This window comes from Neolamprologus brichardi, chromosome 3 (genome assembly GCF_056152115.1).
Source record: "Neolamprologus brichardi isolate AB-2024 chromosome 3, ASM5615211v1, whole genome shotgun sequence".
In the NCBI taxonomy this organism is placed as follows: Eukaryota; Metazoa; Chordata; class Actinopteri; order Cichliformes; family Cichlidae; genus Neolamprologus; species Neolamprologus brichardi.
Window position 1 is genome coordinate 3107102 of NC_142106.1, and position 27899 is coordinate 3135000.

The window sequence follows — 27899 nt, forward strand, 5'->3', positions numbered from 1 at the left end:
GTTTCTACACTCATTTTATATGTTGTTTCTTGTATATTTGCTGCTCTGATAACTCAATTTCCCTCTGAGATCAATAAAGTTTCTCTGATTCTGATGAAGACGAGCGTATTAGAAACAGCTCGTCCTTGTGGAGAAGCAGCAGCGTGACGAGTTGATGATGTTAACAGGGAAGTGGTGAAGCTGAAGGCATCACTCTGCTGTCAGTCTCCAACATGACAACATGCGGACTTCATCTGTCGCTCTGCTCCTTGGTGAGTCAAACCCTCCCTTCTTCAATTCTTTATCACAGCTCCAACACACACTAAAGGTCAAAGGTAAAGAGCATATTTTTAGCAGCTGGAAGCTCTCAAATGAAATCTGTTCAGATCTGTTGGTTTGTTTTCCTTAGTGAGAAGAAGTGATCACTACTACTTTTGTTTATCTAAGGCTGGTTGTGTCTGATATTTGTTTGTGTGGTTGGACACAAATCAAGTGGTGTATTTCCTGTAAACACCTCATATTTAACTCGAGTGTATGAAGATACAGCAAATGACAGAAAACTGTTTCAACTGCATAAACTCTTTAAAATTCAAACCCTGCAGAGTTTAGAAGTTTAACTCTGTGTTTCTCTGTCCTGTAATCTGGACTCACAGAGCTGAAGCTTCATGTCGTGTCTGTCACAGAGGAAAGTGACCTGTTTTCATCAAACGTTAACCTTTACTCAGGAAACCACGGCTCCTAGCTGCATGTACCACATGTTCTCCTTATGTGCCTGTTGTAATCATCACTTCCTCTGTTCAGACCAGATTGACTGAGTCTAACTAAATGACTGAAGATAGTTGGTTTTTCAGAATTAACGTCGGATTTTCCTAATTTTTCGTATGCTTTGTTCATTTTCTGATGGTGATTTAGACGAGCGGGACTCAAACGACTGTAATGTTTAGAACCTGTAAACATACATTTACTAAACAGATTTATCAGGTTGCTCATTCAGCAGCTGATATTGCCAAAGTCGCCTAACTTTAATCCAGTGACCTCGGTGGTTTGATGGTTCATTAACACTGATTGCTTTTTTAAATCTCTCTTTTTTACTTTTTTACTTAGCCAGTAAGAGCTAATTGGGCCTAACCTACCTTCGGCAGCACTGGCTATGGGAACCTGCTAATGTTGGGTTTGATATTTGTGATTAGCAGAATCTGTAGTTTTTTACTTACTGAACAATTATTTAGAAACCTGCAGACATATCAATACAAAAGAATTAGGGCCTGCAAAACGAGCAGGTTCTCCCCACCAGTTTTAACTCCTGATATAAAACTCTGTGAACTGCTAGCACAGGTTACTCTCTCCACGTACATGCCGATTTTTTAATCATCCAATGCATTTAAAAACAATAGTCATAAATAAAGTGTTTTGGCTTGTGATTCCTAAATAAACACACTAACACTAGCTACACGTTTTTAAAGGGTGCAAATCCAAGTCTCTAATTCAGTGACTCTGGTCTCCAGAGCTGAAAACAGGTTTGAGGTTCTTTTGAGAATTCTGAAGTTGGTTTAGTGTAAACTGTCTGAGTCGAGAGCAGGTTCGTGTAATTTCAGAATTTCTACCTAAAAAGAAATTAAAAGGAAAAATAGTCCATTTGAATTCAGCTCGAGCATTTTACACCAAATCTGATTGGTCAGGTTTGAATGATGTTTCCAGAACCACACAGGAACAGATTACAATTTCCTGACCTCTGACCTTTAGTGACCTCTGACCTGTTGCAGGTGTGTGTGTGCTGCTGCTGTCTGCACTGACAGTTTGTGCAGGTGAGTAGATGAAGTGCACCATGGTCCAGGACAAACACTGTAAACACTGATAGAAACTGTCCGTCTGTCCTCCAGTCTCTCTGACCGTCAGTCCAAACCTTCAGCAGTTCTTCACAGCAGCCTCAGTGTCTCTGACATGTGAAGGTCAGCTGGGCTCTGATGGATGGACGGTGAAGAGGGACACAGGAAGTGGGACTCAGTCATGTGGAGCAGGTGGGCGGGGCTTCGGGAAATTCAATGGTCCATCCTGTTTGCTTGATGAGTTCAAGCCAGTCAGTGGAGTTTACTGGTGTGAAGGTGAAGCTGGAGAGAAGAGTGAAGAAGTCAACATCACTGTATCAGGTAATGAAGTTGTTCATTTCATCATCAGACTAACAGCACACTGTTATACCACCTCTACATCACTCTGTGGGTCTTTTCTTCAGATAAACATGTGATCCTGGAGATCCCTGCACTTCCTGTGAGGACAGGAAGTGATGTCACACTATGCTGTAAGAAGAAAATTGGTGGCACAGTCGCAGCTTATTTCTTCTTTAATGGACGAAGAACTATAAAACAGAACAACATCACCATTAACGTGCAGCAGTCTGATGAAGGTCTCTACTGGTGCGCTGAAGATGAGTTTGGATCATCTCCTCAGAGCTATCTGAGGGTCAAAGGTCAGAGCACTGACATCACTTCCTGTCTGCTGAGCTGATGATAAATTTACTGAATCCATTTCATCATCTCTCCTGCAGGTCCTCTTCCTCCCACAACAACAACAACAACAACAACAACAAACACTGATGTCTCCCATCCACCTTCTCCTTCTCTTCCTCCTCCTCGTCTCCAGCCCTTCGTCATGCCAGTCATAGCTGCTGTGGTTTCTCTGGTTCTTGTGTCTCTGGTCCTTGTGGTTCTGGTTCTGGTCCGGCGCCTTTGGAAGAAACACACAGGTATAGAGTCTGACTGACCCAACTGAGCACTTGTAAGTGAAGCAGTATACATGTATGTATGTGTTGTATGGGATCAGTGATTCTTGGTCTTATCACTCTCATGCTGCCTTCATGGCTCTACCTAGTCCACAATGAGGCTCCTTCAAATGAGGTCATCTACTCTGAGGTCACCAGTAGAGAGTCATCCAATAAGATGCCAGTCGTCCAACCAGAAATGGTTTACTCCACCCTGAGGACAAACACTACAGGTACGGAAAAACTAGAGATACACTTAGGTTAATACATCTTTTGTGATATTGTATATAATAAAGCAAGAATGCAATGATTTGTGTATCTTATAAAACCATATTTTAATAAATAGAACACAATAAATTGATTGAATGCACAAATGGAGAAAAAGCAGGTGGTCCCAAAGACAAACAGGTTGAGGAACACTTCCTGAAACTACTGTCTGTGAGCATTGTTCACCTGCCTTCACAAATGCAGGTTGAAGCTCTATAATGCAAAGAAGAAGCCACATGTGAGCATGCTCCAGAATCAGCCTCTTCTTTGTGGTTTTCTTATCTCAGCTTATTTCTTATCTCATGATACAATATGGGTTTGTGAGATTTGCAAATCATTTAGTGTTTGCACAGGGTCCCTGTGGTTTTTAGAATTGGGGCAAACTGTGGTCGTGGAAACATTGACTTATCTTTTCCTCAAATGCATCAAAACAAAGATGAACTGTGACTCAACAGCTTCAAGCAAACAAAAACTCTCTTTAGTTTCCTGTCTCACAGTAAAACATGTTACTGGTTTCACATCTGAACCTTACTGTGGTCTCAGTGGTCGAGTCGCAGTTTGTAAAAATGGGTCAGTGTCAGAGAAAACCATGGCAGCCATCCTGCAGCTCAATCAGAACACTGCAATGGAAGGATGTGATTGGTGTATGATGTGAAAGATTTGTGTGTATGACACGATGCAGCACGAACTGTCTGATTGAACTCCAGTGTGAAATGGATTTGGGGAGATTTTGTCACAGCATGCAGCAGCACCAGGAGTGAGGAGTGGACCCAAAATCCTGACACGAATGAACATAGAAGATAAACAAAAGGGGAGCCGTCTAACAAGGCTGATAAAAACATCTGGAAATAAAAGGCAGAGGTGAAGCTAAATGGTCTGTATTTATATAGCGCTTTACTAGTCCCTAAGGACCCCAAAGCTCTTTACATATCCAGTCATCCACCCATTCACACACACATTCATACACTGGTGATGGCAGCTACATTGTAGCCACAGCCACCCTGGGGCGCACTGACAGAGGCGAGGCTGCCGGACACTGGCGCCACCGGGCCCTCTGACCACCACCAGTAGGCAACGGGTGAAGTGTCTTGCCCAAGGACACAACGACCGAGACTGTCCAAGCCGGGGCTCGAACCGGTAACCTTCCGATTACATGGCGAACTGCCAACTCTTGAGCCACGATTGCCACAATAACCTAAGCGTGGAACATGAAAGCCACTGATGTTTCAGTGGCTTGTAAATTTGGGGTTATACACATAAAAAAAAAGTTAGGCCATGAAGACTCTGTGAAAGAGAAGATGAAGAGAGAGAAGAATTGGTTCAAGAATTACACCTCGTAGGAGAAAGGAGCTGAGGAAGACTCACTTTGATTGATGAGGATGTTTCAGTTCACTGTGTTGGGGCAGCAGTCAGATGTAAAAGCACGTACGTGGTGAAGTCACCTGAGTTTGTAGTTCCCAGAGTCGAGTGTTTATTTTCACCCACATCAGAACAGGTGCTGCTCGTGTGGTTCGCTGATGAGAGAAGCTGAAGTCTTTGTGTGACAGAGCTTCCTTGATGTGACCAGTGGGACCATGAAGTGTTCCATTCAATAGAAAACCGAGAAACATTTTGGGGTTAAAGTATTTTATTATCTGAGCTTCGGTTTAACAATTTGGCCCAAAGTTTCAGGTCCAGTTTTGTTTTGTTTTTCAACCAACCGCAAAGTTGTAAATATTATTGTGGACTTTTAATAAGGTCTGTTTTTAAGTTGGTAGGACAGTAAATGCCACACCATCCGAGTGACCTGCCCCATGAGTGCACACTCAACTGTCCCATTTTTACAGAAGGTGAAGGAACCACAGACGCCACAGAAGAAATTAAAAAGTGAAAGAAATGACGAGTTTCTCTGTGTAAACAGGAAGCTGAGGACAGACCTGCAGAGCTCCTGTGGACACGTTTCACTGTGTCGGTCTCACCGTGGGAACATTTACAGACAGTCATCAGCTTCCTCCTTTCTTCATTCACTCCCATTTAATCCAATCAGTGGAGTCATGGCGGCAGCAAGTGAGGAAGGTGTCCTGTTTCCAGTTCCTCCAGAGAAACCAGGAGGAGGAACTGAAGAAATCAACCTGCTGCTGGTTTGAGTCCCTGCAGCTTGAACTTGACAAAGGTCATCTACGATGGAGCTGCTTCCTTCATTTCAATCTGATCAATACTTTGAACTCCTGCTGTAGCTTCAGCAGTTTTATACATTTAATTTAACACAGATTTAATGAACAGACAGATCTGCAGATCAGGAACTTTCCTGTTTATATCAGGAAGAGAGGGGGCAGACTTAATTACCTCTCTGGGTACAGCAAGTGATTTTCAGGACAGGCCCAGCAGTAATAAATGCATCAACTAGTTTTTCAGCATTTTACTCTGAGATTGGAGGTTTTATTTTTGGAGACAGCTGAATCTGAGTGCTTTGTTATGTTTGATTTATTTAATATTCTTATTGGTATCTGAATATTGTGCTGGAGTGGACAGGGGTTAAGGGGGAAAAGGCCCACTCCAACAAAACAAAGCACACTTAAATCATACACAACGCCTGAAAGACAAAACAGATGTACGCAAACAAATATACATTTTTACAGAGTGTGTTTTTCTGAGAGAAATGTGAGTGTCTGTCATGAAACGTGCTTGAAAAGTGAACTTTTGTAATGACTGTAAAATGTAATGATAATGATGCAATTAAAAAGGAGAAACAAATGGCTGCACAGCACATCCAGGTCCTGCCAGCTGTGGCTCTGCAGCTCATGTCCCCAAAGGACAGACGACTGGTACTGCTTGAGTGGAACGAGGCAGCTTGAGTGATTAATATGAAACTGATATGACAAAATACTGCAAAGGACGACACATATGACAGATTATAGTCGTAACCAAGAGCTTCAGTTTTATCAATGTTTAGTTTGAGAACGTTCGAACAACAATGATTTAACTTCCACGAGGCAGTCGCAGCAGTCGAGATGGGTGGAATTGGGTTTGTAAGAAATATACAGCTGAGTGTCGTCTGCATAAAAATGAAGGTTAATATTATATTTCCAATATATGTGGCAGATTTGAAGCATGTAAATTATGAATAAAAAAGGCCCCGATAGATAAAAACATTTGCTTTGAGTTTCTCTTTGAGTTCATCGGAGCAGCGGCTCGGCCTCACTGTGACGAAGCTGCTGGTGCTAACAGGGAAGTGGTGAAGCTGAAGGTGTCACTCTGTTGTCAGTCGTCGTGTCGACAACATGAAGACTTCACGTATGTCTCTGCTCCTCGGTGAGTCAAACACTCATATTCATCCATTCATTTATTGTACAGCAGCTTCCTCACTCTGTAAAGGAGAACACATCGTCAGCTCTCACTGAGCTGGAACTTCTACTGAAATCAAATCTGCATAGATCTGCTGGTTTGCTTCGTTCAGGAAGAGTTCGCTCTGCTTCTTTGTTTATTTGGTTCCACCTGACAGCTGGTCAGCTGGACAGGAAACACAACAAGATGATATTTATGTATGAGCACCACGCTTTGACTCAAACACACAAAGAGTCAGTGAATAACAGTTTCAGACTTGCTGGTTTATAGTAATGAAAGTTTGTTTTTACTATGATTCAAATTTGACTCATTAACATCCAAAACCTGCTGAATGCTCAGAACTGAATGTAATGAAAGTCGACTGAGTCAGTGAAGCTTCAGTTAGTCTGTGTAACATGACAACTGATCATGAAGGCAGACGACCTTATTCATGAAACAGGAAACCACAGCTGCTGCGTTAAGCTTCTTCTGATTGGCTCTGTTGTGTAGACAATATTTCCTTTATTACGAACAAATTTTCCACTGTGTGGACAGTCAATAATCGTCCTGTGTCTCTCAGGAGCTTCACTGATTTGTTTTCAGATTTGTTTCCATCACTGTTTGGGTCAGTTTAGGCACCAAACTCTAAATAAGCACGTCAAATGTAAGCCTGCGTTAATAATGCATAAACATCAAACCATCATTTACATGAGGTGACACATGTCAGCCATGCTGATGGTTTTCATGAGCGCTGCTTGATGACCTGTGATGGTATCATCCTTTGATACAGATGGTCCAGTGTGTGTTAAAATAAAAGAAACGATGAAGCTCCTTTCATCCTCAACTGGAAAAGCTCGATGATGCAGAGACTTCAGGAAATTACAAAGTTTCCTGAAAGAAAGAAACTATGTGACTAATAACATCAAAGTGTCTCTAAATGACCTCTGACCTCCTGTTGCAGGTGTGTGTGTGCTGCTGCTGTCTGCACTGCCTGTTTGTGCAGGTGAGTAGATGAAGTGCACCATGGTCCAGGACAAACACTGTAAACACTGATAGAAACTGTCCGTCTGTCCTCCAGTCTCTCTGACCGTCAGTCCAAACCTTCAGCAGTTCTTCACAGCAGCCTCAGTGTCTCTGACATGTGAAGGTCAGCTGGGCTCTGATGGATGGACGGTGAAGAGGGACACAGGAAGTGGGACTCAGTCATGTGGAGCAGGTGGGCGGGGCTTCGGGAAATTCAATGGTCCATCCTGTTTGCTTGATGAGTTCAAGCCAGTCAGTGGAGTTTACTGGTGTGAAGGTGAAGCTGGAGAGAAGAGTGAAGAAGTCAACATCACTGTATCAGGTAATGAAGTCGTTCATTTAATCAATAAACTAACAGCACACTGTTCTACCACCTCTACATCACTCTGTGGGTCTTTTCTTCAGATAAACATGTGATCCTGGAGATCCCTGCCCTTCCTGTGAGGACAGGAAGTGATGTCACTCTACGCTGTAAGAAGAAAACTGCTGGCACAGCTGCAGCTTATTTCTTCTTTAATGGACGAAGAACTATAAAACAGAACAACATCACCATTAACGTGCAGCAGTCTGATGAAGGTCTCTACTGGTGCGCTGAAGATGAGCTTGGATCATCTCCTCAGAGCTATCTGAGGGTCAAAGGTCAAAACCCTGTCATCACTTCTGTTTTAAAGCTAACCGGCTGAGCTGATGATAAACTGACTGAACCAGCTTCCTCATCTCTCCTGCAGGTTCTGTGACACCAATCTCTGTTACAACAACAGAAAGAGCAACAACAACAACAACAACCATCACCACTCATATCTCCCATTCTACTCCTTCTCCTCCTTCCTCCTCCTCCTCCTCCTCCTCCATCTTTCCAGTTATGGCAGCTGTGGTTTTTCTGTGTCTTCTGGATCTGGTTCAGGTTGTAGTTCTGCTGACAGGGTGGAGACAAACAGGTATGTGTGTCTTCAGATCTTGTGATGAAACATTGCAATAACACCAAAACACTTCTTTATCTCATCGTGTAACATACGATATTGAAATGTTTGCTTTTATATGTGTGTCTCATCGTGTGATTCAAGGAAACATAATTTACATGAAAAATACAAAATATTCACCTTAGATATATGTAGGAGTCACTGATTGGCTCTAGAGGTCCAGACTTCAGCCTATCACATCATTGCACAAATGAAATCATTCTATTGTTCATGTATCAGGGGCATTTAGCCAAAAATTTGATTCACATGTAAATTTGTTAAAATGTTAAAGAAATGTTTGTATTATAAATGTATGTGAGTATAATACATGAGTTATATCTCATATGTTATACTAACATACCGTGTGCAGGAGAACAGCAGTGAGCCGTCTGATATCACAATAAGACACATGTGGGTTTGAATCTGCTGGTTTTCCCGGGTGTTTAAAATGATGTGTACGAGGTTAAATTGATCCTGAGTCTTTTGAATCAGTCTTATATTCTTTGTTCTTGTCTCTTTTCATTGCTGCAGGAAGAACTCTGCCATCACTTCAGAGGAAAGTCGTCTACGAGGGTCTCACCTTAAAAAAAACAGCCAATAAGATTTCAATCATCCAGTCACATGTTGTTTTTTCCAGTCTGAGCACAAACACTGCAGGTAAACACTCAGTTTGTATCTAACAAGCTGGTAAAAGATAAAATCAGTGAAAATAAAAGTTAATGTTTACACATTATTTATTTTCACTGTGATCTCCTCAAATTCCTGCCATTAATTAATGCTTCAGTCTTAAATGTGGTAAACTTCTCTACTAATCATCTACACAGGCCTTCAAGTCTGAGGTAGTTAAACTGTTACTTAAAAAGTCATCTCTAACCCCACCAGCTTTAGCTAGTTATAGGCCAAACTCTAACCATGTCAAAAGTTCTTCACACATGTTCTCCTGGTTTAAAAAGAGGTCAGTGATAGCCTGGGACACCTGATGTTCTGCACCAATCACATCCCACATATAGTTCTTATTAAAGCCTTCAGTGTTGTGCAGCAACTCACAGCGGGGTGGGGGTGTAGCGTTTACTGCTGCTCTCCTTTCTTTCCTTTCTTTTCTCTCCTCTCATCTCCTCTCTCTCATTTTCAGGTGTGTCAGAAGAAAGTAACTGATGGGCTGTCCAACCTCTTTTTAAAGGAAACAACAAACAACAAGCACTCATTTAAAATGAGTGAAACTGACAGATGAACTTTCAGTTGATTTCTTTAATTAAAATTTGTTTAAATAAAAACTCTTGTTAGCGAGTCTTCTGTTGTTTTTCTCATTGGCCTTATATCAGCATGTTTAATACCAGCATGTGACTTTCTAAAGAACTGATTTATGATTTTTCAGGTCTTGCATTTGGTTGTAGCACAAACTGAAAGAAGTTTTTAAACTTCAGCATAAACGTGATAGGAGGTCATTAGAATTTCAAAGCACCAGTCTAGCATAAAGCTAAAGTTCCCAAATGAAAGCCTTGCAGATTCACAACAACATATATAATATTTTATTAATAATAATATAACCTTTATTAAAAAAAAACAAACTTTAATCACTTCTATATCCAGTCAAACGTTCTCTATTTGAACCTCTGAAAGTCTGACAGTTTTTTGAACGAGCTGGAGGCAGAGATGCGCCTTTGGCTGAGAAGTGAGGAGGATGTTTTCAAGATGTGCTTAAAAGATAAATAAATACAACTGCTGTAAACTGAAGTACTGATTCAACATCTGTGCTGAAATGAAAGTTGAAAAAAACACTTCAAAAACGTTCCTTTATGCTCGCTCCTCTTCAGCAGGGCTAGCTAGATGCTAAAGTACCGCAACTGCAACTTACGGGCACCTGCAGTGGTTCCAGATTGGGACAAAACAACATAAATAAATAAAAAATATGTTCCACTTTAACCCCTTTAGCACGCATCATCTCTATTTGTTTAAAAATGTAGGCAGTAAAACTGAAAAGCAGTCAGAAAAAAACTACTCAAGTATAATACAGATACATGAAAATGTACTAAATAGTAAATAAACACAAATCTCTGATTTATCAAGATCTTCAGACCTGAGTCTGTGATGAAAGTAATAACTCAGCAGAACAGATGGGAAGCAGCAAAATGGACATTAGAAACGGATGCCAGAGAAACCTGAGGACCAGGTTTGTGGAGCTGGTGCAGGAGTTGAAACAGTAACTGGTGGTTTTCAGTAAGACACAACTGGTGAAAGATTGATTGTTAAATGTTTCTAGAACATACCCACGTACCCGTGCACATAATTAAAAGCTGTTGGTTTATTTGGGGATTTTATTTTTTATTTATTAATACGCTGTTCTTGTTTTTGTTTTAAATACACTAAACTTACTGTTACTCTGGGTTTGTCTTCTTGGCTACCATGCCAACCCCCAATCCCATCCCTAAAACCGCACTCCCCCATCTCTGCACAGGATGGAGAAGAACCTGTCTCTTGTCTTTAAACAAACTTAGCACTTGCTCAGACTGTGAGTAAAAACAAATGATGACCACCGCACTGTTTGAAAAGATTTAAACAAAACAACAATTTCCAAAAACAAAGTGATCTAAACAATTCCCCAGGTTATGGGGTTAATAACAAAAAGAAATCCTAATTAGAGGTGAAGAAAAAGAAAGGAGAACATCCTTTGTATGAGACAAATCAGAAGAAACAAGACGTTACAAACACAACAGTGATCATAGCCCAGTTCATGTTTAACATATCAACAAAACTTTTATTAGAGCAGGTAATTATTATTACCTTATTAAAGCTACCACAGCCACTTTATTAGGTACACCTGTTCAACTGACCCTAACTGCAAATATCCAATCAGTCAATCACATGGCAGCAAACCAGTTCATTAAGGCACACAGACAGAATCAACCTAGACGACTCCAGTTCAAACTGAGCATCAGAATTTCAGAAGATGCTGATCTGCTGGGATACTCCCAACAACCATCTGTGGTGTTCACAGAGGACGTCTAAAGAAGAGAAAATATCCAGTGAACAGCAGTTCTCTGAGAAAAAATACTTTGTTGATGTCAGAGCTCAGAGGAGAATGGACAAACTGCTTCAATAGCTCTCATTATAACCGAGGTCTGCAGAAGAGCATATGTTAATTCACAGCCCGATGAACCTTGAAGCAGATGGGCTACAGCAGCAGAAGACCACACTGGAGCGGAAATGAGCTTCCTCCAAAGGGTGGCTGGCCTCCCCCTTGGAGGTAGGGGGAGAAGTTCAGCCATCCAGGAGGTGCTCAGAGGAGCCAGTTGAGATGGTACAGGTATGTCCCACTGGGAGGAGTCCCCAGAGCAGACCCAGGACATGCTGGAGAAATTATCTCTCGAGTGGCCTGGGAAGACCTTGTTGTTTCACTGGACAAGCTGGGGAGAGGCAGGCCTGGGCTTGTTTGCTTAGGCTGCTGCCCTGGCAACCCGGCCCCAGAGAAGCAGAAGAGGATGGATGGATAGATGGATAGATGGATGGATGGGTGGATGGATGGGTGGAGTAAGTAATGAAATTAATTATTTAAAGTGATGATGTTTCAGTGTTTCTTGTGTAGTTTGTGAGTTTGTCCTATTTCCTGTTCTCTACAAACTTGATTTAATCATTTTATGGAAAAGAGCAAAAATCAAAATGCACATTACTCACAACCTCTGAAACTTTACACTTATGAACTGAACTGTTACCTTAGAGTTGCTGTGAATACATCTCATGCAGTTTATTTAGTGTCCTCACGGTCCAGAAGCAGCAGCGTGACGAGCTGATGATGTTATCAGGGAAGTGGTGAAGCTGAGGATGTCAGTTTTCTGTCAGTCGTCGTCCTGGCAACATGAAGATTACATCTGTGTCTCTGCTCTTCGGTGAGTCAAACACTGAAGTCCTTCACTCATCTATCACAGATACCAGCTTTCACTCAGGAAACCACAGCTGCTAGCTGCATGTACTAAATGTTGACCAGCCTTTGTTACGCAGTCTTCACTTCCTCTGTTGTAAACAAATTGTCCATTATCTGCACTTAACCTAATTTAATTTCTCTCAGAGTTTGTATGCTTTGTTATTTTGATGATTCAAACATGAGCAGACCGAGACTCACACAGGACGTAAACCTGCAAATAGCAGCAATAAAAACAGCTTCTGCAGGCTGTTCATCCCACAGCTGAGGTGGAGTGAACCATAAACCATGAGCAGTGCTGGAACTCGTGTCCTCGTGTCAGCTGACATCAAGAATACAATGCAATACTAAATTCTATGTGCAATAACCCAATTGTATACACATAATACTATTTATCGCTCTGAATCTCATTGTACAACTGTATAGTGACAATAAAGGCATTCTATTCTGTTCTATGTTAACAGTTATGCTGTTAACAAAGGTGAAACCGCTAACTTAAACACTGGTTAGTCCTGGACAGTCCATTTAGTCCATTTCCTCTGCTAAATGTTTCCCTTGTTGTTGGCTGTTTGAGAAAAAATCTTCCTAAAGGGAAATTCCACAGTGTTCCTTTGTAAGTGTTCAGTAGTCCTCAACGGCCTCTCCATGTAAACTGATTTCACACCTTGGATCATTTGAAAGGTAACAGCTGTTGAGTTTGCACTGCAGAGCATCCACCCTACACCCACTGTTACTGTGTTTAAAACCCAGTGTTAATTTGGTGATCTGATATTGTGTAATATTCAGTATGTATATATGTATATTGGGTGTTCAGTTATAAAATGTTCTTCAATGATTTTGAGTTTTTTTATTGCTATTGGTTTGCGGCTGCTTTACGAGGGTCGACTGTGGTAGTACATCCTAGCGGGAAGGGCTATGCGCTCACATGGCTTGTAGCTGTGCCAGAGAGCAAGCTTGGGTGAGCTAGCGGGGAATATCTCCTTCTGCAGTAGCCTTAAAAAAAGACTATTGTTCATTCTCCTGCCAGACGCCTTGCTGCTGTACTGCCTTACTGCTGTGCTGTCTCACTGGTGCCATTAAAGGTTTGGAGGCTGGCATTCATTCATCCATCCGGACCTCAAGTATTTGGAACGGAAGTACTCACACACACGCACACACTCAGTGCCATACACTCTCTTTATTTTGCTGGCTAGCTAACACCCTTGTTTTTTTTTTTTATTCACAAAGACTATCCAAAGACATTTTGGTTATTGTCAAATAGACACTCTCTGATTACAGACTGAGGATGTTGTAGTGTTACAATCCCAGGACTGAAAAAGACACAATACATTCACAATATATTCACTTGTCTCCTGGCTAAGATTTCTGAACAATCTAGCAGGAGATGGCCCATATCTATGGGACTGATTTCTGCTAATAACGCCTGATGGACTGATAACATCGGGTGAATAAAGTCACCCAGTCGCTAGCTGTGCCATTACCCAGCATACACCACTCCCTCCATAAATGCAATAAACGATACAAAAGTAATAGCCTATAATTCGTTTATCTGCTGTATCTGCTGTTTCTCAGGTAGTTGCTTACATTATATAATTTATTGTGTTCAGTACACGTCACTACAATGTGATTTCGGAAATATATAAATATACAGACAACAGGCTCTTCCACAGCAATCTCTTGTCGTCAATAAGCAACGTTGAGGGAGCTCTATAGTATTCAATGAGAGGACCCTGCACGTCAATTCTCGACGCGAGGGGGTACCCTGCATCGATAAGTGAAGCAGAGGGAGCCTGACCATGCGTCACACATTTGACGAGTTGGGAGTGAGAACGTGTTGAGTTAACAGTTGGAAGTTTTTATTGACTGAGCTGATACTTCTTTTAAAATTAAGTCTGTTCAGTGATGGGTCTGTCTAGCACAAACCCACTGGTGGAACGAGACAATTCTACTACAACAGCAAAAAGCATTGGACACGAACCAGAACACTTTGATCTCGTGCACGAGGGAGAGAACTATGACAAGCGCCGTTCCTTCGCTTGACCCCAGTCGCTCTCGTCTGCTCCCTCGTAACACAGCTCTTTATTGCGGTTACATGACTATGCATAAGTTTATTAGCATATGACGTTCTACATAGGTATACATATGGGGGGAGGGGGGGGGTCCTGATGAGTGTGTAATGAGACACACTCATCAGTCCAGGGTGTTTTTTTTGAGACAAGCGTTTGGAACTCTGCCATGCAGGCTGTGTGCTCCAGTACCTTTCTTAAAGTGTAGTCATGAGAAAGGGACTTTAATTTTAACTGCAGGACATTTTGAAAACATCAAAACATCTTGAGAACTTTTTTAAATAGCTTTACCCATTATAACAAATATTTGTTCTCAATGTTTTGCATAGTTAAATAAAAATGATTTATTTGATAAACCCTTATTTTATTCTATCTCAGTTTGAACTAAAAGATGATCCTAAACTAAGCACAGATGTCAAACTGATTGATCAGCCATCAGAGGAGTCGGATCAATGGAGCTGCTTCTGTTCCTGATGTCCCCTGTTTGATCCTGGACCTGAACTCTCCCTGCAGAGGAGACACAAGACAGTCAGACAGGAACAAACAACCAGAGACAAACTTATATTTTTATACTGACCTTTGACCTTTAGTAGCACTGTGGTCTCTCTTGAAATGCTTCTTTCTTTGCTGCAGACATTACAGATGTATTCTCCTCTGTCTCTCTCTGTGGGGTGTTTCAGGGTCAGACTGAGGTCTCCAGTTTTCAGCAGGTCTTTGTTCATCTTCGTTCGGTCTCTGTAAACCTGGTCCTGTTTGTCAGGCTGCTCAGAGCCGTTCATATACATGTAAACCAACACTGATGGGTCAATGCGTTTCCACACAACTGTAGCATCTTCAGGCAGGTTTTCTGTGGTTATGAAGGGCAGCTGGATAGACTCCGCCCCCTCCTCCACCTCCACCACACAGTCTGAGAGGACAATAAACACAACATGAGCTGTACAGACAGCGGTGAATCTAGAAAACACCTTATTAAGCTTCTTTATAGATGCTGCAGTCCGATATTTACATTTAATTATTGTTATTGTTATTTTATAAACAAATACACTGTAACAAATATTTCATAGGTATTTGCACTGACTCATCACTCTCAGCAGAACTGTTTTCTTTCTCTTGATCCCTTTCCCCTCAACTCTGCAGATGTACTTTCCACTGTCTCTGTCTGTGGGGTGTTTCAGGGTCAAACTGAGGTCTCCAGTTTTAAGTGAGTCGTCTCTCATCTTGTTTCGCTCTCTGTAAAACTGGTCTCCTGCCTCAGGCTGGTCAGAGCCGGTGTGATATTTGTGAACCGTCATCGGTGGATCAGGTTCATAGCGCCACCACTCCACTTCAGCATCTTCAGGTAGGTTTTCTGTGGTTTTGAAGGGCAGCTGGACAGACTCCGCCCCCTCCTCCACCTCCACCTGACAGACTGAGAGGACAACAAAGACAACATGACACAGCAGCAGTTTTATTCAATGATTCCAAAGAGAACCTTAATATTCAATTTTAGGCTCAAACTATGATTTTTGTCTTTGCTTGTGTTTATTTCCTAAAGATGAAATATACTACACTAATTTAATTCAGAATTAATGTATTTTATTGGTTGTTCTTCATTTCTTTTGAATTGTTGCCTTCAGTCCACTTTAGTCTCATTTAGTTTGAGTAGGTTTGCTCACAAAGAAAGAATTAAAGAATTTTTAATGGTAGTTTAATTTTAACAAAGTGAGACAAATTATCAAGATAAAATCCAGAAAACGAACAGTATACAAAAGTTGATTAATTAATTAATTAATTAGTTGATTCATCTGTATATCATTGAGTAAAATACATATTTGGACCCTTAAACTTACCCAAAACTACAATCTGTGTGTTCATGTAACACACAGATTGCGATCAATCAAATCAATGAAGTACAGTTTTTATGTGTCTCAACAAATCAGCTCTGGATCGCCTTCAGTCTGTACAGAATGCAGCGGCAAGACTTTTAACTGGCACTAACAAGAGGTCACACATTACTCCAGTTTTGGCTTCTCTTCATTGGTTGCCTGTAAATTTTAGGGTTCATTTTAAAATTTTAGTTGTAACTTTTAGAGCTCTGCACGGTGAAGCTCCCCAGTATATCTCTGACCTGTTGAAACCTCATGCTTCATCCCGAGCACTTAGGTCTTCAGGTCAGAGGTTACTGGTGGTCCCATGTACTGGGTTTATAACACATGGGGATCGGGCTTTTCACCGAGGCTGTGGAACTCTCTGCCGTTGTCTTTACGCTGTCTAGACTCTACTGACTCCATTAAAAAGCAGCTGAAGACATTTTTATACAAACTGGCTTTTAATTAATTTTAACTTGTATGTCTGATCTTATTGTGAAGCACTTTGTGATTTTTATCTGTGAAATGTGCCATATAAATAAATTTTACTTACTTACTTACAGATACTCCTGATCTCAACTCATTTTGTGTATAAAGTATGTTTACACTATTTACTTACTGTATTACAGATAATAACTTTAAAAAGCCATAAATACTATACCTTTCTATGTTGGTAACTCTTTACATTGCAAAATGTAATATGTGGTTTTGGCCTTGGTGGGGACGGATGATTCAGCCACCAAACCCTGCCCTGTTTCTTTTTTTCTATTTGTCTTTGTTTCTTGATAAAAAAGGAGAAATATACTTGCCTACATATGCTATTCTACATGCTTTTAAACCGTTTAAAATTACAATTCATAGTTTTATATGTGAATTATATAATGTTAAATTACTATTAAACAAATGACTGACTAAGTATTTTATACTTTAGTTTACTTCAGCCATATTCCATATAAATCAGGTATCATACAAAAATAAAAATAGCTTCAAATACAGTCATGCACCACCCAGTCATGACCTTGTGTACTCTCTGAGCTTTGTGTTGGTTCTTCTGTCACCTGACAAATAGGACAAACATGACAATAAGAATAAAATGTGGAGCTGCTTCAGTGTTTCTGTTAATTTGTGCAGATCTTGACTCATCAGGAATGTTTGTAGGCTGAATGCATTTTTACAACAATTTGTGCAAACTGCACTACAAGATGGAATATTTGCAAAATCATGACTACCTCGTGATATTTTGTCTCAAAAATTAACCCTATGAAAATATCATTGATGAAATATCAATGACTAACACTGAGCAGTGCTGATTTTCTATCACTGGAAAATAATTAAAAATGCTAGTAATATTTCAGTGTTAAAATCTTTGTAAAATGCCTTGATGCAATTGTTGTTGTTATTTGTTGCTATAAAATAACTTTTAATTCTGACCTTTGACTCGAAGCCTCACTTCTCTCTTCAGCAGGATGTTTCCCTCCCTGCTGTAGACGGTGCAGGTGTAGACATCGTTGTCTCTCTCTGTGGGGTATTTCAGGGTCAGACTGAGGTCTCCAGTTTTCAGCAGGTCTTCATTCATCTTCGTTCGGTCTCTGTAAAAGTGGTCTTGCTCTTCAAGCTGGTCAGAGCTGTTCTCATACACGTGGATTTTTGTGGTCCGGATGTAAATGCAGGTCCACTCCACTTTACTGTCTTTAGGCAGGTGAAGTTTGGTTTTCCAGGGCAGCTGTACAGACTCGACCCCCTGCTCCACCTCCACCTGGGGAACTGAAAGGAGAAAAATACCACAATGAGCTGAACACAGCATCATCAGCACTCAGCACATTTTGTTTGGATAAAGTAAAACATCTGCATTGAAAGCATGTTTGACTGGCTGCAGCCTGGGATTTGTCCCGTTGCTCCTCTGAGCAGACACAGTGTTATATTTGGTGTCCTAACTCAATTATAGGAAGAAATTTATCATTTTGTTTATTTTCACACAGTCCAGGTCAAGTCTCTAAACTGTGTAAAAAAAAAACCCTCAACTTTGTAGAAAGAGGTGCCATCTCTCTTTATCTTCACTTCCTACACCCCAAACTGGAAACGTTAATAGACTGTTATGGGAGCTTGCCTACTTAATAGTTCATTACATGTAGATTAGTATCAACTTTTGTTAAATGAACTGTTGTTCTCATCTCTGCAGGTCCAGACTCGTAAAAACGTGCAGCATTTTAACAAGGGGGAAATAGAAGAAGCTCATGTGAGTTTCCTTCAAAAAATCTGATTCTCAAAATCCTGGTGCTAGATTTCAGGCTGACATTGACTCAAAAACATTATCATTATAATATTTTCATTCAAAAAAATATTGATTGTAAAATTACTTTTGAGCCTCTTGAAATATGGAACTATGTAAAAAATGACTCGTCTTTTAAAATTTCTCTTAAACTCCTCAATTTCTTGGACTTGTGTCACATCTTTAGTTTGAGCTGATAAAAAAGTAATGATTGAAAAACCTAAACTAATAGATCTTACTGTACTCATCAAGTCCTGTTCATCTCAGGGACAGATTATCACCAGGTCACCAAGTTCTTTAATTCATGACTCACATCTTCATCTTCTGTCTACAGCACTCACCTCTGACATAGAGCTTCACTTGTTTCTTCTTTAGGATGTCCCCCTCCCTGTCATAGACGGTGCAGGTGTAGGTGAGTGCGTCTCTGTTTGTCGGGTATTTCAGAGTCAGGCTGAGGTCCACAGCTATCCGCAGGTTTTTGTTCATCTTTGTCCGATTTCTGTAAAACCAGTGCTGTTTTTTAAGGTGGTCAGAACCATTTTTAAACACGTGGACTATCCTGTTGGAGCTGTCAGTCCACTCTACAGTTACATCTTCACGTCGGTAACCTGTGGTTATAAAGGGCAGCTGAACAGACTCCACCCCCGAATCCACATCCACCTGTGGGACTGTGAAGTAAGAAAAAACAAATAATGATTTGTGCGCGCAGTCTGTCAAAGCCCCCATGTTGACATGTAAAATACATGAGTGGAGAAAAGAGTAATTCAATTAGTATATATATATATATATATATATATATATATATATATATATATATATATATATATATATATACGCCAGGCATACATGGAACGCCATAACCAAGTGGCCGGCATAGTATACAGGAACATCTGTGCCGAGTATAACCTGGAAGTCCCGAGGTCAAAATGGGAGACGCCCCCAAGGGTGGTGGAGAATGACCGAGCTAAGATCCTGTGGGACTTCCAGATACAGACGGACAAAATGGTGGTGGCTAACCAACCGGACATAGTGGTGGTAGACAAACAGAAGAAGACAGCCGTAGTGATCGATGTAGCGGTTCCGAATGACAGCAATATCAGGAAGAAGGAACACGAAAAGCTGGAGAAATACCAAGGGCTCAGAGAAGAGCTCGAGAGGATGTGGAGGGTGAAGGTATCGGTGGTCCCCGTGGTAATCGGAGCACTCGGTGCGGTGACTCCCAAGCTAGTCGAGTGGCTCCAGCAGATCCCGGGAATAACATCGGAGATCTCTGTCCAGAAGAGCGCAGTCCTGGGAACAGCTAAGATACTGCGCAGGACCCTCAAGCTCCCAGGCCTCTGGTAGAGGACCCGAGCTTGAAGGATAAACCGCCCGCAGGGGCGTGCTGGGTGTTTTTATATAAATATGTATATATATATATATATATATATATATATATATATATATATATATATATACATATATAATATTGTCTAAAGTAAACTCGAACACCCACAAAAACACTAAAGACAAGCAGTATTTGACAGGGTGACAAACTAATTTCCATGTGACAAACGTTTCATTTCACTAAGTTATCTATTCAACAGCATCCAGCGTCTGTTAATGATTCTAGTGTGAAGTTTAATTCTCTGACCACTGGACTTTTTATTTCTAACATCTTCTGAGTTAAAAATCTTTACATCTTTCAATTTTTTGTTGAGGTCAATAAAAAGTAAAGAAAAAGACACATGAGGTGAATTTATGTAATCTTTAACGAAAGCTTTGGATTCATCATGTCTGTAACTCAGGTGGAGATTTAATCTAACTAATACTGAATCAACTGCTAAATTCGCAGATGGAACAAAAACCTTGAGCTCAATAATTGTATGCAATCAATATTTATTCACAATGCAAACACATCACACACACAACATACCTTTCTTAAAATAGTGTCTGAAGTAAACTCCAACACCCACGACGACAGCTGCAACTACAGCCAGGACACCCAGAGCCACTGGGACACTGATGGGAACTTATAACACAACGAAAACATGAAAATTACATGATGTTAACATAAAATGATTAACACTCTGTGACACTCCATGTGATTTTGAATCTCTTTGCACTGACCTCCACCTTTAACCTCCACTTTGACCCTCTGAACCTGCAGTTCCACTCTTGACTGACTGACTTCAACTCCAAACTTACGGACGGTGCAGGTGTAGCTGCCGCTGTCAGACAGCTGAAGCTTTTTCAGAGTCAGAGTGAGGGCTCCAGTTTCCAGAGCGTCAGGATTCATGGACGTTCGGCCGCTGAACTGCTCATTTTGGTTGTGAAGGTCATCGCCTTCTCGTCGACGCAGGTGCACTGTGGAGGGATTGAGGTCATAGCGACTCCACACAGCTGTGGATTCTTTTACTTCAAAAGTGGGAAACTCACAGGGCAGGAGAACAAACTCCACCCCCTCTAGTACCTTCACACCTGAGGCACACTGGGAAACTGGGGAGACAGACCAAGACAAAGACCTTATTGATCCCACACTGGAGCAATTCATTGCAAGTGGCAGGAAGAAAAGGTGAATTCGAAATGTATTAGAAAACCATCGAAAAACTCAATATAAAAAATGCCTTTAAAAAAGACTAAATTCTGTGCAAATGGTTACTATATGTAGAAAAATACACCAAGATGTTTTATATTTTGATAAAGTGCAGTGACAGTAATAGTGATTAGGTATCGTCACTGATTTCTAGAATCAAGTGGATTCAATTTGAATCGGGGAAATTTTTCCTCAGACAGTCAGATATATTATAATTCAGATCATGCATCAGTACATTTTCATATTTTTATATCTATAAATAGAGAGCTGACACTTGCGAGACTTTATCAAAGGTGTAAGCATCACAGCAGATGCGTTTGTAACTGAGGATAAAACACAGCAAAAACATGAAGGCGATTTTCCTGGCATGGGAATTTATTTAAATTTTTAAAAAGTTTAAATTTGTTCAGTAGCCTATTGAACGGTGGAAATTGGGCCTTCTTTTCAGAAGTAAGTAAAAGGAATTTTAAAAAAAAACAGCGGCCGACAGCGCTGTAAACAACGGTAGACTTGTGTGCAAGCGAATAATGAAGAAAACAGATTTTTAGACGGGAAACACAGAGAGAGAGAGAGAGCTGTGCATGAAGTGTGATTTTATCGTGCTGGAAGCAAAACAAAAGTAGGAAGGAATTCATGACGATGTTTATCAAATGTGAAGCGTATGTGGAGCAGCTTGAGGGGCAGACTGGCAGATTCAGTTCATCTGCCCACCTCTTACTCTTTGAGGTGACCAATATCAGACGGGGATTCTTCATGCTCAAAGACTATTTCCAAGATGTTTGGTGACTGAGAACATTCATTTTAATGGATGAAAGTCTGAATGGCAGCGATGCTGCTTCTACACGTTCTCTCTACCAGTCCTTTTACAATGAATTTGTGTGCTTGGTCCCTGATGAACCATGTATAACACCTGTATTCAAATATATAACAGCTGCCTGTCTTCTGTGTGGGTGATGTAATGAAGTGTCTCCATGGTAATGAAAGTCCGAGGTGTTGTTTTTTTTCTATGTGGAGTTTAAAATGCTGGACGGCTCACAAGTGTTCAAGTTTACAAGTGAGGTTACAAGCTATGAAGCTGAGGTTTCTGTCTGTAGTAATGCCATTTGTGTGTGTGTGTATCTTTTGCTGTTTTTATATTTTGTCTGTCATCTCTCCCCCTTGCCTGTGTTTTTTTACCCACTGACTGTCTTACTGTTCATAACTCAGGCCTGGATTACAGCTGGACTTTAGATTTTACTCAGTTTCAGTGTGTTTGTGTTTGAGTCCCACCCCCCAAAAAAATAAAAAAAAATAAAAAAAATAAGAGGACTAGAATTACGTTTTGTCTCTTTTACATGGTAAAATTTACTGCAAACATACACTTGGTCCTAAAACAAATAACAATTCTCTCTTTTGGCTTTAACTATGTGAGAATAGCCTGCGGCATTTGAGAACTTATCTTCCTGATCAACATGCACAAACCTGTCTGACTGTGTGCAGGTGTGTGTGTTTGTGTAAATATGTGTGTGTGTCATAAGTCTAAAGGAAGCTGTTCTTACCGTACAGGAGGATCACAAACAAATCCAAAATCTTCATGTTGCTATACATAGAGTAGACATCTACAAAGTTCATCTTCAACCTGAACCGACTAAGAGATTAAATAATCCTGCCAAGAAGCCAAAGTTGTTTTCTGGCTGCTCTCCATGTCACACATCACACCTGTGGATTGTTTTCATTCAGGAAGAGGAAACACTTTTTTAAAAGCAGCAGGAGGAGGAGTGTTCACAAAAGCTTCAGCCAGTAAAGAAGAAACTGTTTGAATGAAAGAAGCGTTCATTAGAGTAAAAACCTTTATAACCTATTTGCACATTTAAAAACTTCCTGCTTTAAATCTGAGATTTTAATCTGTTATTTTTTAACACTGTAGATTTTGCTGTGCAGATTAGTGATGACTGGTTTAACATACTGTGCCAGCAAACCAAGATCCATAGTAGTGGTCTCAGAAGTGCCACCAAAAACCATCACTTCTGTTTTCTGCTCATTAAAATGTAAAAAGTTCAAAGCCATCCAGGCCCTTATTTCATCAAGACATGAGCAGAGGGTCTACTGAGAAACCATTTATCTTTTAAGAGGGAAATAAATCTGGGAGTCATCGGCAAAACAGTTGAAAAAAATCCCATGTTTCCTGAAAATAGAGCCAAGGGTTAGCAGATATAAGGAGAAAAGAAGCGAGCCTGAAACTGAACCCTGTGCAACCCCACATTGAAAAGAAGCAGCAGAGGATACAAACTCACCAAGTTTCACAGAGAAAGTTTGGTCTGCCAATTAGGATCTGAACCACTGCAGTGCGGCACTCCCACCAACTGCTCTAAACTGGAAATTAAAATCTTATGATCCACTGTATCAAAGGCAGCTGTTAAATCTAAAAGCACGATAATAATACAGTCATGTGATGCAGTTCCTAAAGTAAAAAAACGATTAAAAACTTTTTCCCGTGTTACTCACTTCATTATGGAGCTACTGTAGTTAACATGTAATGCTTCTCTAAAACCCTGTGAGACAATCTTCTTTAACATTAGTGCACATTAACCCCACATCTTCCCTGTTTTTATTGCTGATGTTGGCCTGACAGTATTGGGGTAACAATGTCTCCTCTGTGTAGGAGAGGGCAGCAGGGTCACATCCTCACTGACATCACCTGTATTTGCACTACAGTCATTCCCTTCACTGACCTTTGCTCTCCTGTAAAACTGAAACAGGCATTAAATGTTTACTACAAATGATGCTTTACACAGAAATGCATTGTTAGCTGTTTTTACACACCAGCCTGTGTGAACCTTTAGTCTGAGCATGGGGTCAAAGGTCAGGGCAGAAATGCAGCAACAGACATTTGACTGATTTGTGTTGTGACAGCTAGTTTTTTTCGTTTATACAAATAAATGCTCATCACACACAGAAGAAATGTGCAGACCGTACATTGATTAACAAACATCAGTGGATACAAGAAAAATAGTAAAAGACAAACATTAACAGCCTTAGCGTTTCTGTTCTGAATCTCTAATCTCTCACAGATATTCATCAAACCCTATCCTCTATCAGCTTTCAACATAAGAAAAAGTATTAGGCCTCATTGAAAAACAGTCTGTTTGCAGATGAAGTACTGTAAAAACTATACTTAAAAACATTTCATACACAAATCTGTCATTTATCTAGATTTTCTTGACTGAGTTTACAATTTACTAGAACTGCCAAAAAACATAAATACAAACAAACGATGAAGGATCCATGTAAGGAAGAGGACTCCCTTACTTACTCCAACAACAGTTTCCTGTCTAAAAATCTGTTTTCTGCATTATTCGCTTGCTTGTTATGCACAAGTCTACCGTTGTGTATCGTTTTTTTCCCTTTTACTTACTTCCGAAAAGAAAACCTAATTTCTGCCGTTCAGTAGGCTACTAAACAAATTTAAACTTTTTAACATTATGCAAAATTGCAAAACGCTCAGCTGTGTCTCTAATAAAACCTCTGTAATTTGCTCTGCTTCAGCAGCATCAGGTAATGTTCATTTGTCGATTAATGGTTTTCTTTCGTTTTTGATCTACTGCAGAATATTTTTATAAAATCGTTTTTCTGTTTTAGCCTCAGCTACGTTGACACAAAGGCATCTGCTGTGATGCTTACACCTCAGATAAAGTCTCGAAAGTGTCAGCTTTCTTTTTATAGTTATAAAAATATGCAAATGTACTGATCTATGGTCTGAACTATACTATTGACTGACTGTCTGAGGCTAACAGTTACACAATCATACCAAAACTCTGTCCTGATAGTTTCCACTTTCTCTTTTGTATCACACATACTGAGACAATATTCAGGATAAAAAACCAAGAAAACAATTTATTTATTCAGTTTAGAGGTTTACACATCATTATAATCACAGAGCCCGCTTCACTTGAACTGTCCACTTGATGGCGCAGTAGAGCAACTGAATCATCACAATGCTTCGAACCATGAGTCGACTAGTTGGATGGAAAGCTTCAGTTCATCACAAGGCTTCATCTCACCATCACTAGTTACCAGTAAGGAAAACTAATGCGTGCATGCATGTGTGAAATGTAGGAATAAAGTGGTGCAAATAATTGTTTGTAAGATAACTCACTTTTCTTGCCTGTGTCCTCTCCAAGGTGTTTGGGCAAATGTTTCCCCGGGGGTCCAGACACCATTTAAAGGTTCTGGGAGAGACCATGGGTTAAGAGAGTGTGGTGAATCTTTTTGTGCTTGGGTTTTTGGGTTTTTACAATATTGGGTTTGGTGTAAAATTAAAGTGTGAAATATTTATTAATATGAAAATGTATTTATGTATTTATTCTAATTGATATATTGTAAACTGTGGTGGAAGGTTGGGATCTAATCATTTTTACCTGAGAGTGGAAGAATGGTTTAGTCTGTGACAGCTGAACATATTTAAGGCCGCCGGTTGTCATTAGAGAGGGTTGATATTATGTTATGAAGAAGCTCGATGAGTTAATTGTTGTGAGGAGAGCTGTATAGAAAATAAATACTTTGTTCCACTACACTGGCCTTGGTCCATCTCACTGTGTTTCCAGCCGCTAAGGGCCGCCCTGTTACAATCAACTTCAAGGAAAGTGGAAAAGCCTTTGTTAGCTGCTGTTTGCAGCTAGCAGAGGCTAACAGAGGCTAATACCAACGCTAACCAACAGTTTAGCATATCGTCAACAGCTCACCTCAGCATGGCTGTCATTGGTCAGAAGTAAGCTTTATTAACTTGTACAAGACTCCATGCACAAGGTTTTACACCCTGTTTGAGAGTAAATAAAAGTGGAAAAAAAGCTTATCCACAAAATGGGAAAAACTCCACACGGTAGTAAAAACTGTAATCATGCATACATGCTTTTGTCACACCTGACCATTTCGTGCAATATAATTGAAGTTTTGGGATTTAAAAATGTAGCAGAAGTGAACGAGCAACATTCCTGATGAGGCTGGTCAACGCTGTTCACTGTACACCCACTGCTTCTGTGTTTAAAACTAAAGTGTGAAGTCTGACTGGATGCTAAATGGTTCCTAATTTCATGTCTTAGTGATATTTTTATACAAAAAAACAAGTAATTACAAAATTATATGGATACTTTTAGTGTTACAAGCTTATTTAGTCATGTAAACTTGTGATTTCACAGACATTTTATTTATTTTTCACAGACATGTCTTTTTCATGTGGAAAAAATGTGATTTCCTATCAAAAGCTTTTGTGGTTTTACAGCTAAAGCAGGGGTGGGCAACTCCAGGCCTCGAGGGCCGGTGTCCTGTGTGCTTGATCCAACACAGCTGATTTAAATGGCTAAATTACTTCCTCAGCATGTCTTGCAGTTCTCCAGAGGCCTGCTAATGAACTAATCATTTGATTTAGCTGTGTAGACCCACGTAAGATCAAAAACCTCCAGGACACCGGCCCTCGAGGCCTGGAGTTCCCTACAGCTGACTCTGCTTTCCTGAATGAAGCAGAGAGGCTGTTCTGTTGGGTCACTCCAGCCAGCAGCTCAAATCAAACAAGAGTAACAAACTTTCAGAACTTATGACAAAGTCGTGCCTCAGCAGCTGGTTTGAAGCTGGAGCTCTGTGCTGAGTGACACTACATGCTGAACAATCATCAGGACAACACTGCAGCATCTCACTGCAGACTGTTAATGACACTTTAGTGCTCATGTGGGCAACGACAGTGAGACCTGGAGGGCGTGACTGGGAACACCAGGCAGACGTCAGGCACCACAGAAGAAGATCAAATGTAAAATGAATGGCAGGTTTTTGTGTGTAAAAAGGAAACTGAGGTCAGACCTGCTGTGGACCCCGTGGGAACATCTCCAGACAGCAGCTTCCTCCTTCCTTCTCTTCCTCTCAGAGTCGTGGAGGCAGAGCATGAGGAAGACTTCCTGTTTCCCCCTTCATGAAGATGCATCACTCTGAGAGTGCTGATCATCATCAGATCAATGCTCATCAGCAGAAATGAACCTGAATCCAAACAAACGTTTCTTCTGTGAGCTGTGTGATGTCAGCGCTGGCCAGCAGAGGGCGTCAGAGTCACATGATTGAAAACAAAGGCTGTGATGTTTTTTGTCAAGCTGTGATTTTCTACGTTTGTTTAAAGAATGAAAAAGCTTCACTCTTCTATCACTTTATTCACACTCATAGCCTCCTCATCTCCATCCCCGTTACCTCCTCTCTCCTGTTGTCTCCTTGTGCCCCAAGTTAGCTTCCTTATTTCTGTTCCCTCTTCATGCCTCCTTTCTTGTCTCCAGTCTCCTTGTTCCTTACTTCTTTACTCTTTTACCCTTTTCTTCTTTCAGCTCATCTCCTGCCTCCTTGTTTTTCCTTGTCTCAAAGTTTCCTTCACCCTTGACCTCTGCTTCATTACCTCCTCTCTCCTTGTCTCCTCAATAATTTCACTCTTCTTTAATCTCTTCTTTTCGGTCTCCTCCTTGTGTCTCCTTGATTCCTGCCCCCACATTTCCTCCTCCCTTGTCTGTGAGGTTGCATGAAGGTGAAACATGTTCAACACAAACTGATTCTTCACACACATCTGGTGCAAATGTGTGTGTGTTGATGAAGTGTGAAATTCACAGCAGCCTAATTGAATTAGACACACACTCGTTTATCCGGCCTGACGAGATCTTTTCCAACAGATGTGAGCAGATGTGTGTGTGCGTGTGTGTGTGTGTGTGTGTGCGCGTGTGTGTGTGTGTGTGTGTGTGAACAGTAATTTGTCCTAATCTATGTCTGCGGGTCAGGTCTGTGTTTCATCAGGACCTATGTGTTCTGCAGGACCATCGCTCAGGTCCGTCAGGTTTAAGAGGACGGCTCTGCTTCTCACTTCCTGTCACAGACGTCCTGCAGGTTATGTTAAACATGCGCACCCTGCTCTGTCAGTGTCCTCACTGTGTACACTAAC

At 40.7% G+C, this 27899-nt stretch overlaps 3 protein-coding genes across 9 annotated transcripts in view; 2 read left to right on the forward strand and 1 right to left on the reverse strand.

Moving 5' to 3' along the window:
* The first annotated feature begins 220 nt into the window (after positions 1 to 220).
* LOC118455946 (uncharacterized) lies at positions 221 to 4961 on the forward strand. Its single transcript, XM_087838631.1, has 7 exons — positions 221 to 251; positions 1743 to 1784; positions 1860 to 2126; positions 2210 to 2443; positions 2522 to 2719; positions 2845 to 2967; positions 4902 to 4961. Exons 1-7 carry the CDS (start codon positions 221 to 223, stop codon positions 4907 to 4909), a joined length of 903 nt encoding a protein of 300 aa, XP_087694757.1. The 3' UTR covers positions 4910 to 4961.
* Positions 4962 to 6261: 1300 nt separating this feature from the next.
* On the forward strand, positions 6262 to 9441 carry LOC148103138 (uncharacterized). Its single transcript, XM_087838632.1, has 7 exons — positions 6262 to 6292; positions 7266 to 7307; positions 7383 to 7649; positions 7733 to 7966; positions 8056 to 8265; positions 8818 to 8943; positions 9419 to 9441. Exons 1-7 carry the CDS (start codon positions 6262 to 6264, stop codon positions 9439 to 9441), a joined length of 933 nt encoding a protein of 310 aa, XP_087694758.1.
* Positions 9442 to 14463: 5022 nt separating this feature from the next.
* LOC148103139 (uncharacterized) overlaps positions 14464 to 27899 on the reverse strand; it is a 193774-nt gene continuing 180338 nt past the window's right edge. The window contains exons 1-9 of one of the 7 annotated variants that reach the window (XM_087838517.1): positions 22498 to 22666; positions 20519 to 20862; positions 20385 to 20395; positions 19834 to 19919; positions 18726 to 19046; positions 17547 to 17879; positions 15347 to 15676; positions 14846 to 15175; positions 14464 to 14775 (exon numbers count right to left, since the gene is read on the reverse strand). In XM_087838517.1, the coding sequence (XP_087694643.1) occupies positions 14684 to 14775; positions 14846 to 15175; positions 15347 to 15676; positions 17547 to 17879; positions 18726 to 19046; positions 19834 to 19919; positions 20385 to 20395; positions 20519 to 20862; positions 22498 to 22570 (1920 nt within the window). In that variant the 5' untranslated portion in view covers positions 22571 to 22666 and the 3' untranslated portion in view covers positions 14464 to 14683. The other 6 variants (XM_087838516.1, XM_087838518.1, XM_087838514.1 and 3 more) reach the window with 6 other exon arrangements.

What these genes read in the sequence shown, in the direction of transcription:
- LOC118455946 (XM_087838631.1), top strand. Translation starts at nt 221, where the DNA reads ATGCGGACTTCATCTGTCGCTCTGCTCCTTG. An exon ending in GAGCTATCTGAGGGTCAAAG is followed by an intron (nt 2,444 to 2,521) that starts GTCAGAGCACTG and finishes TCTCTCCTGCAG; the next exon opens with GTCCTCTTCCTCCCACAACA. An exon ending in CCTTTGGAAGAAACACACAG is followed by an intron (nt 2,720 to 2,844) that starts GTATAGAGTCTG and finishes GGCTCTACCTAG; the next exon opens with TCCACAATGAGGCTCCTTCA.
- LOC148103138 (XM_087838632.1), top strand. Translation starts at nt 6,262, where the DNA reads ATGAAGACTTCACGTATGTCTCTGCTCCTCG. An exon ending in ACGTATGTCTCTGCTCCTCG is followed by an intron (nt 6,293 to 7,265) that starts GTGAGTCAAACA and finishes CTCCTGTTGCAG; the next exon opens with GTGTGTGTGTGCTGCTGCTG. An exon ending in GAGCTATCTGAGGGTCAAAG is followed by an intron (nt 7,967 to 8,055) that starts GTCAAAACCCTG and finishes TCTCTCCTGCAG; the next exon opens with GTTCTGTGACACCAATCTCT.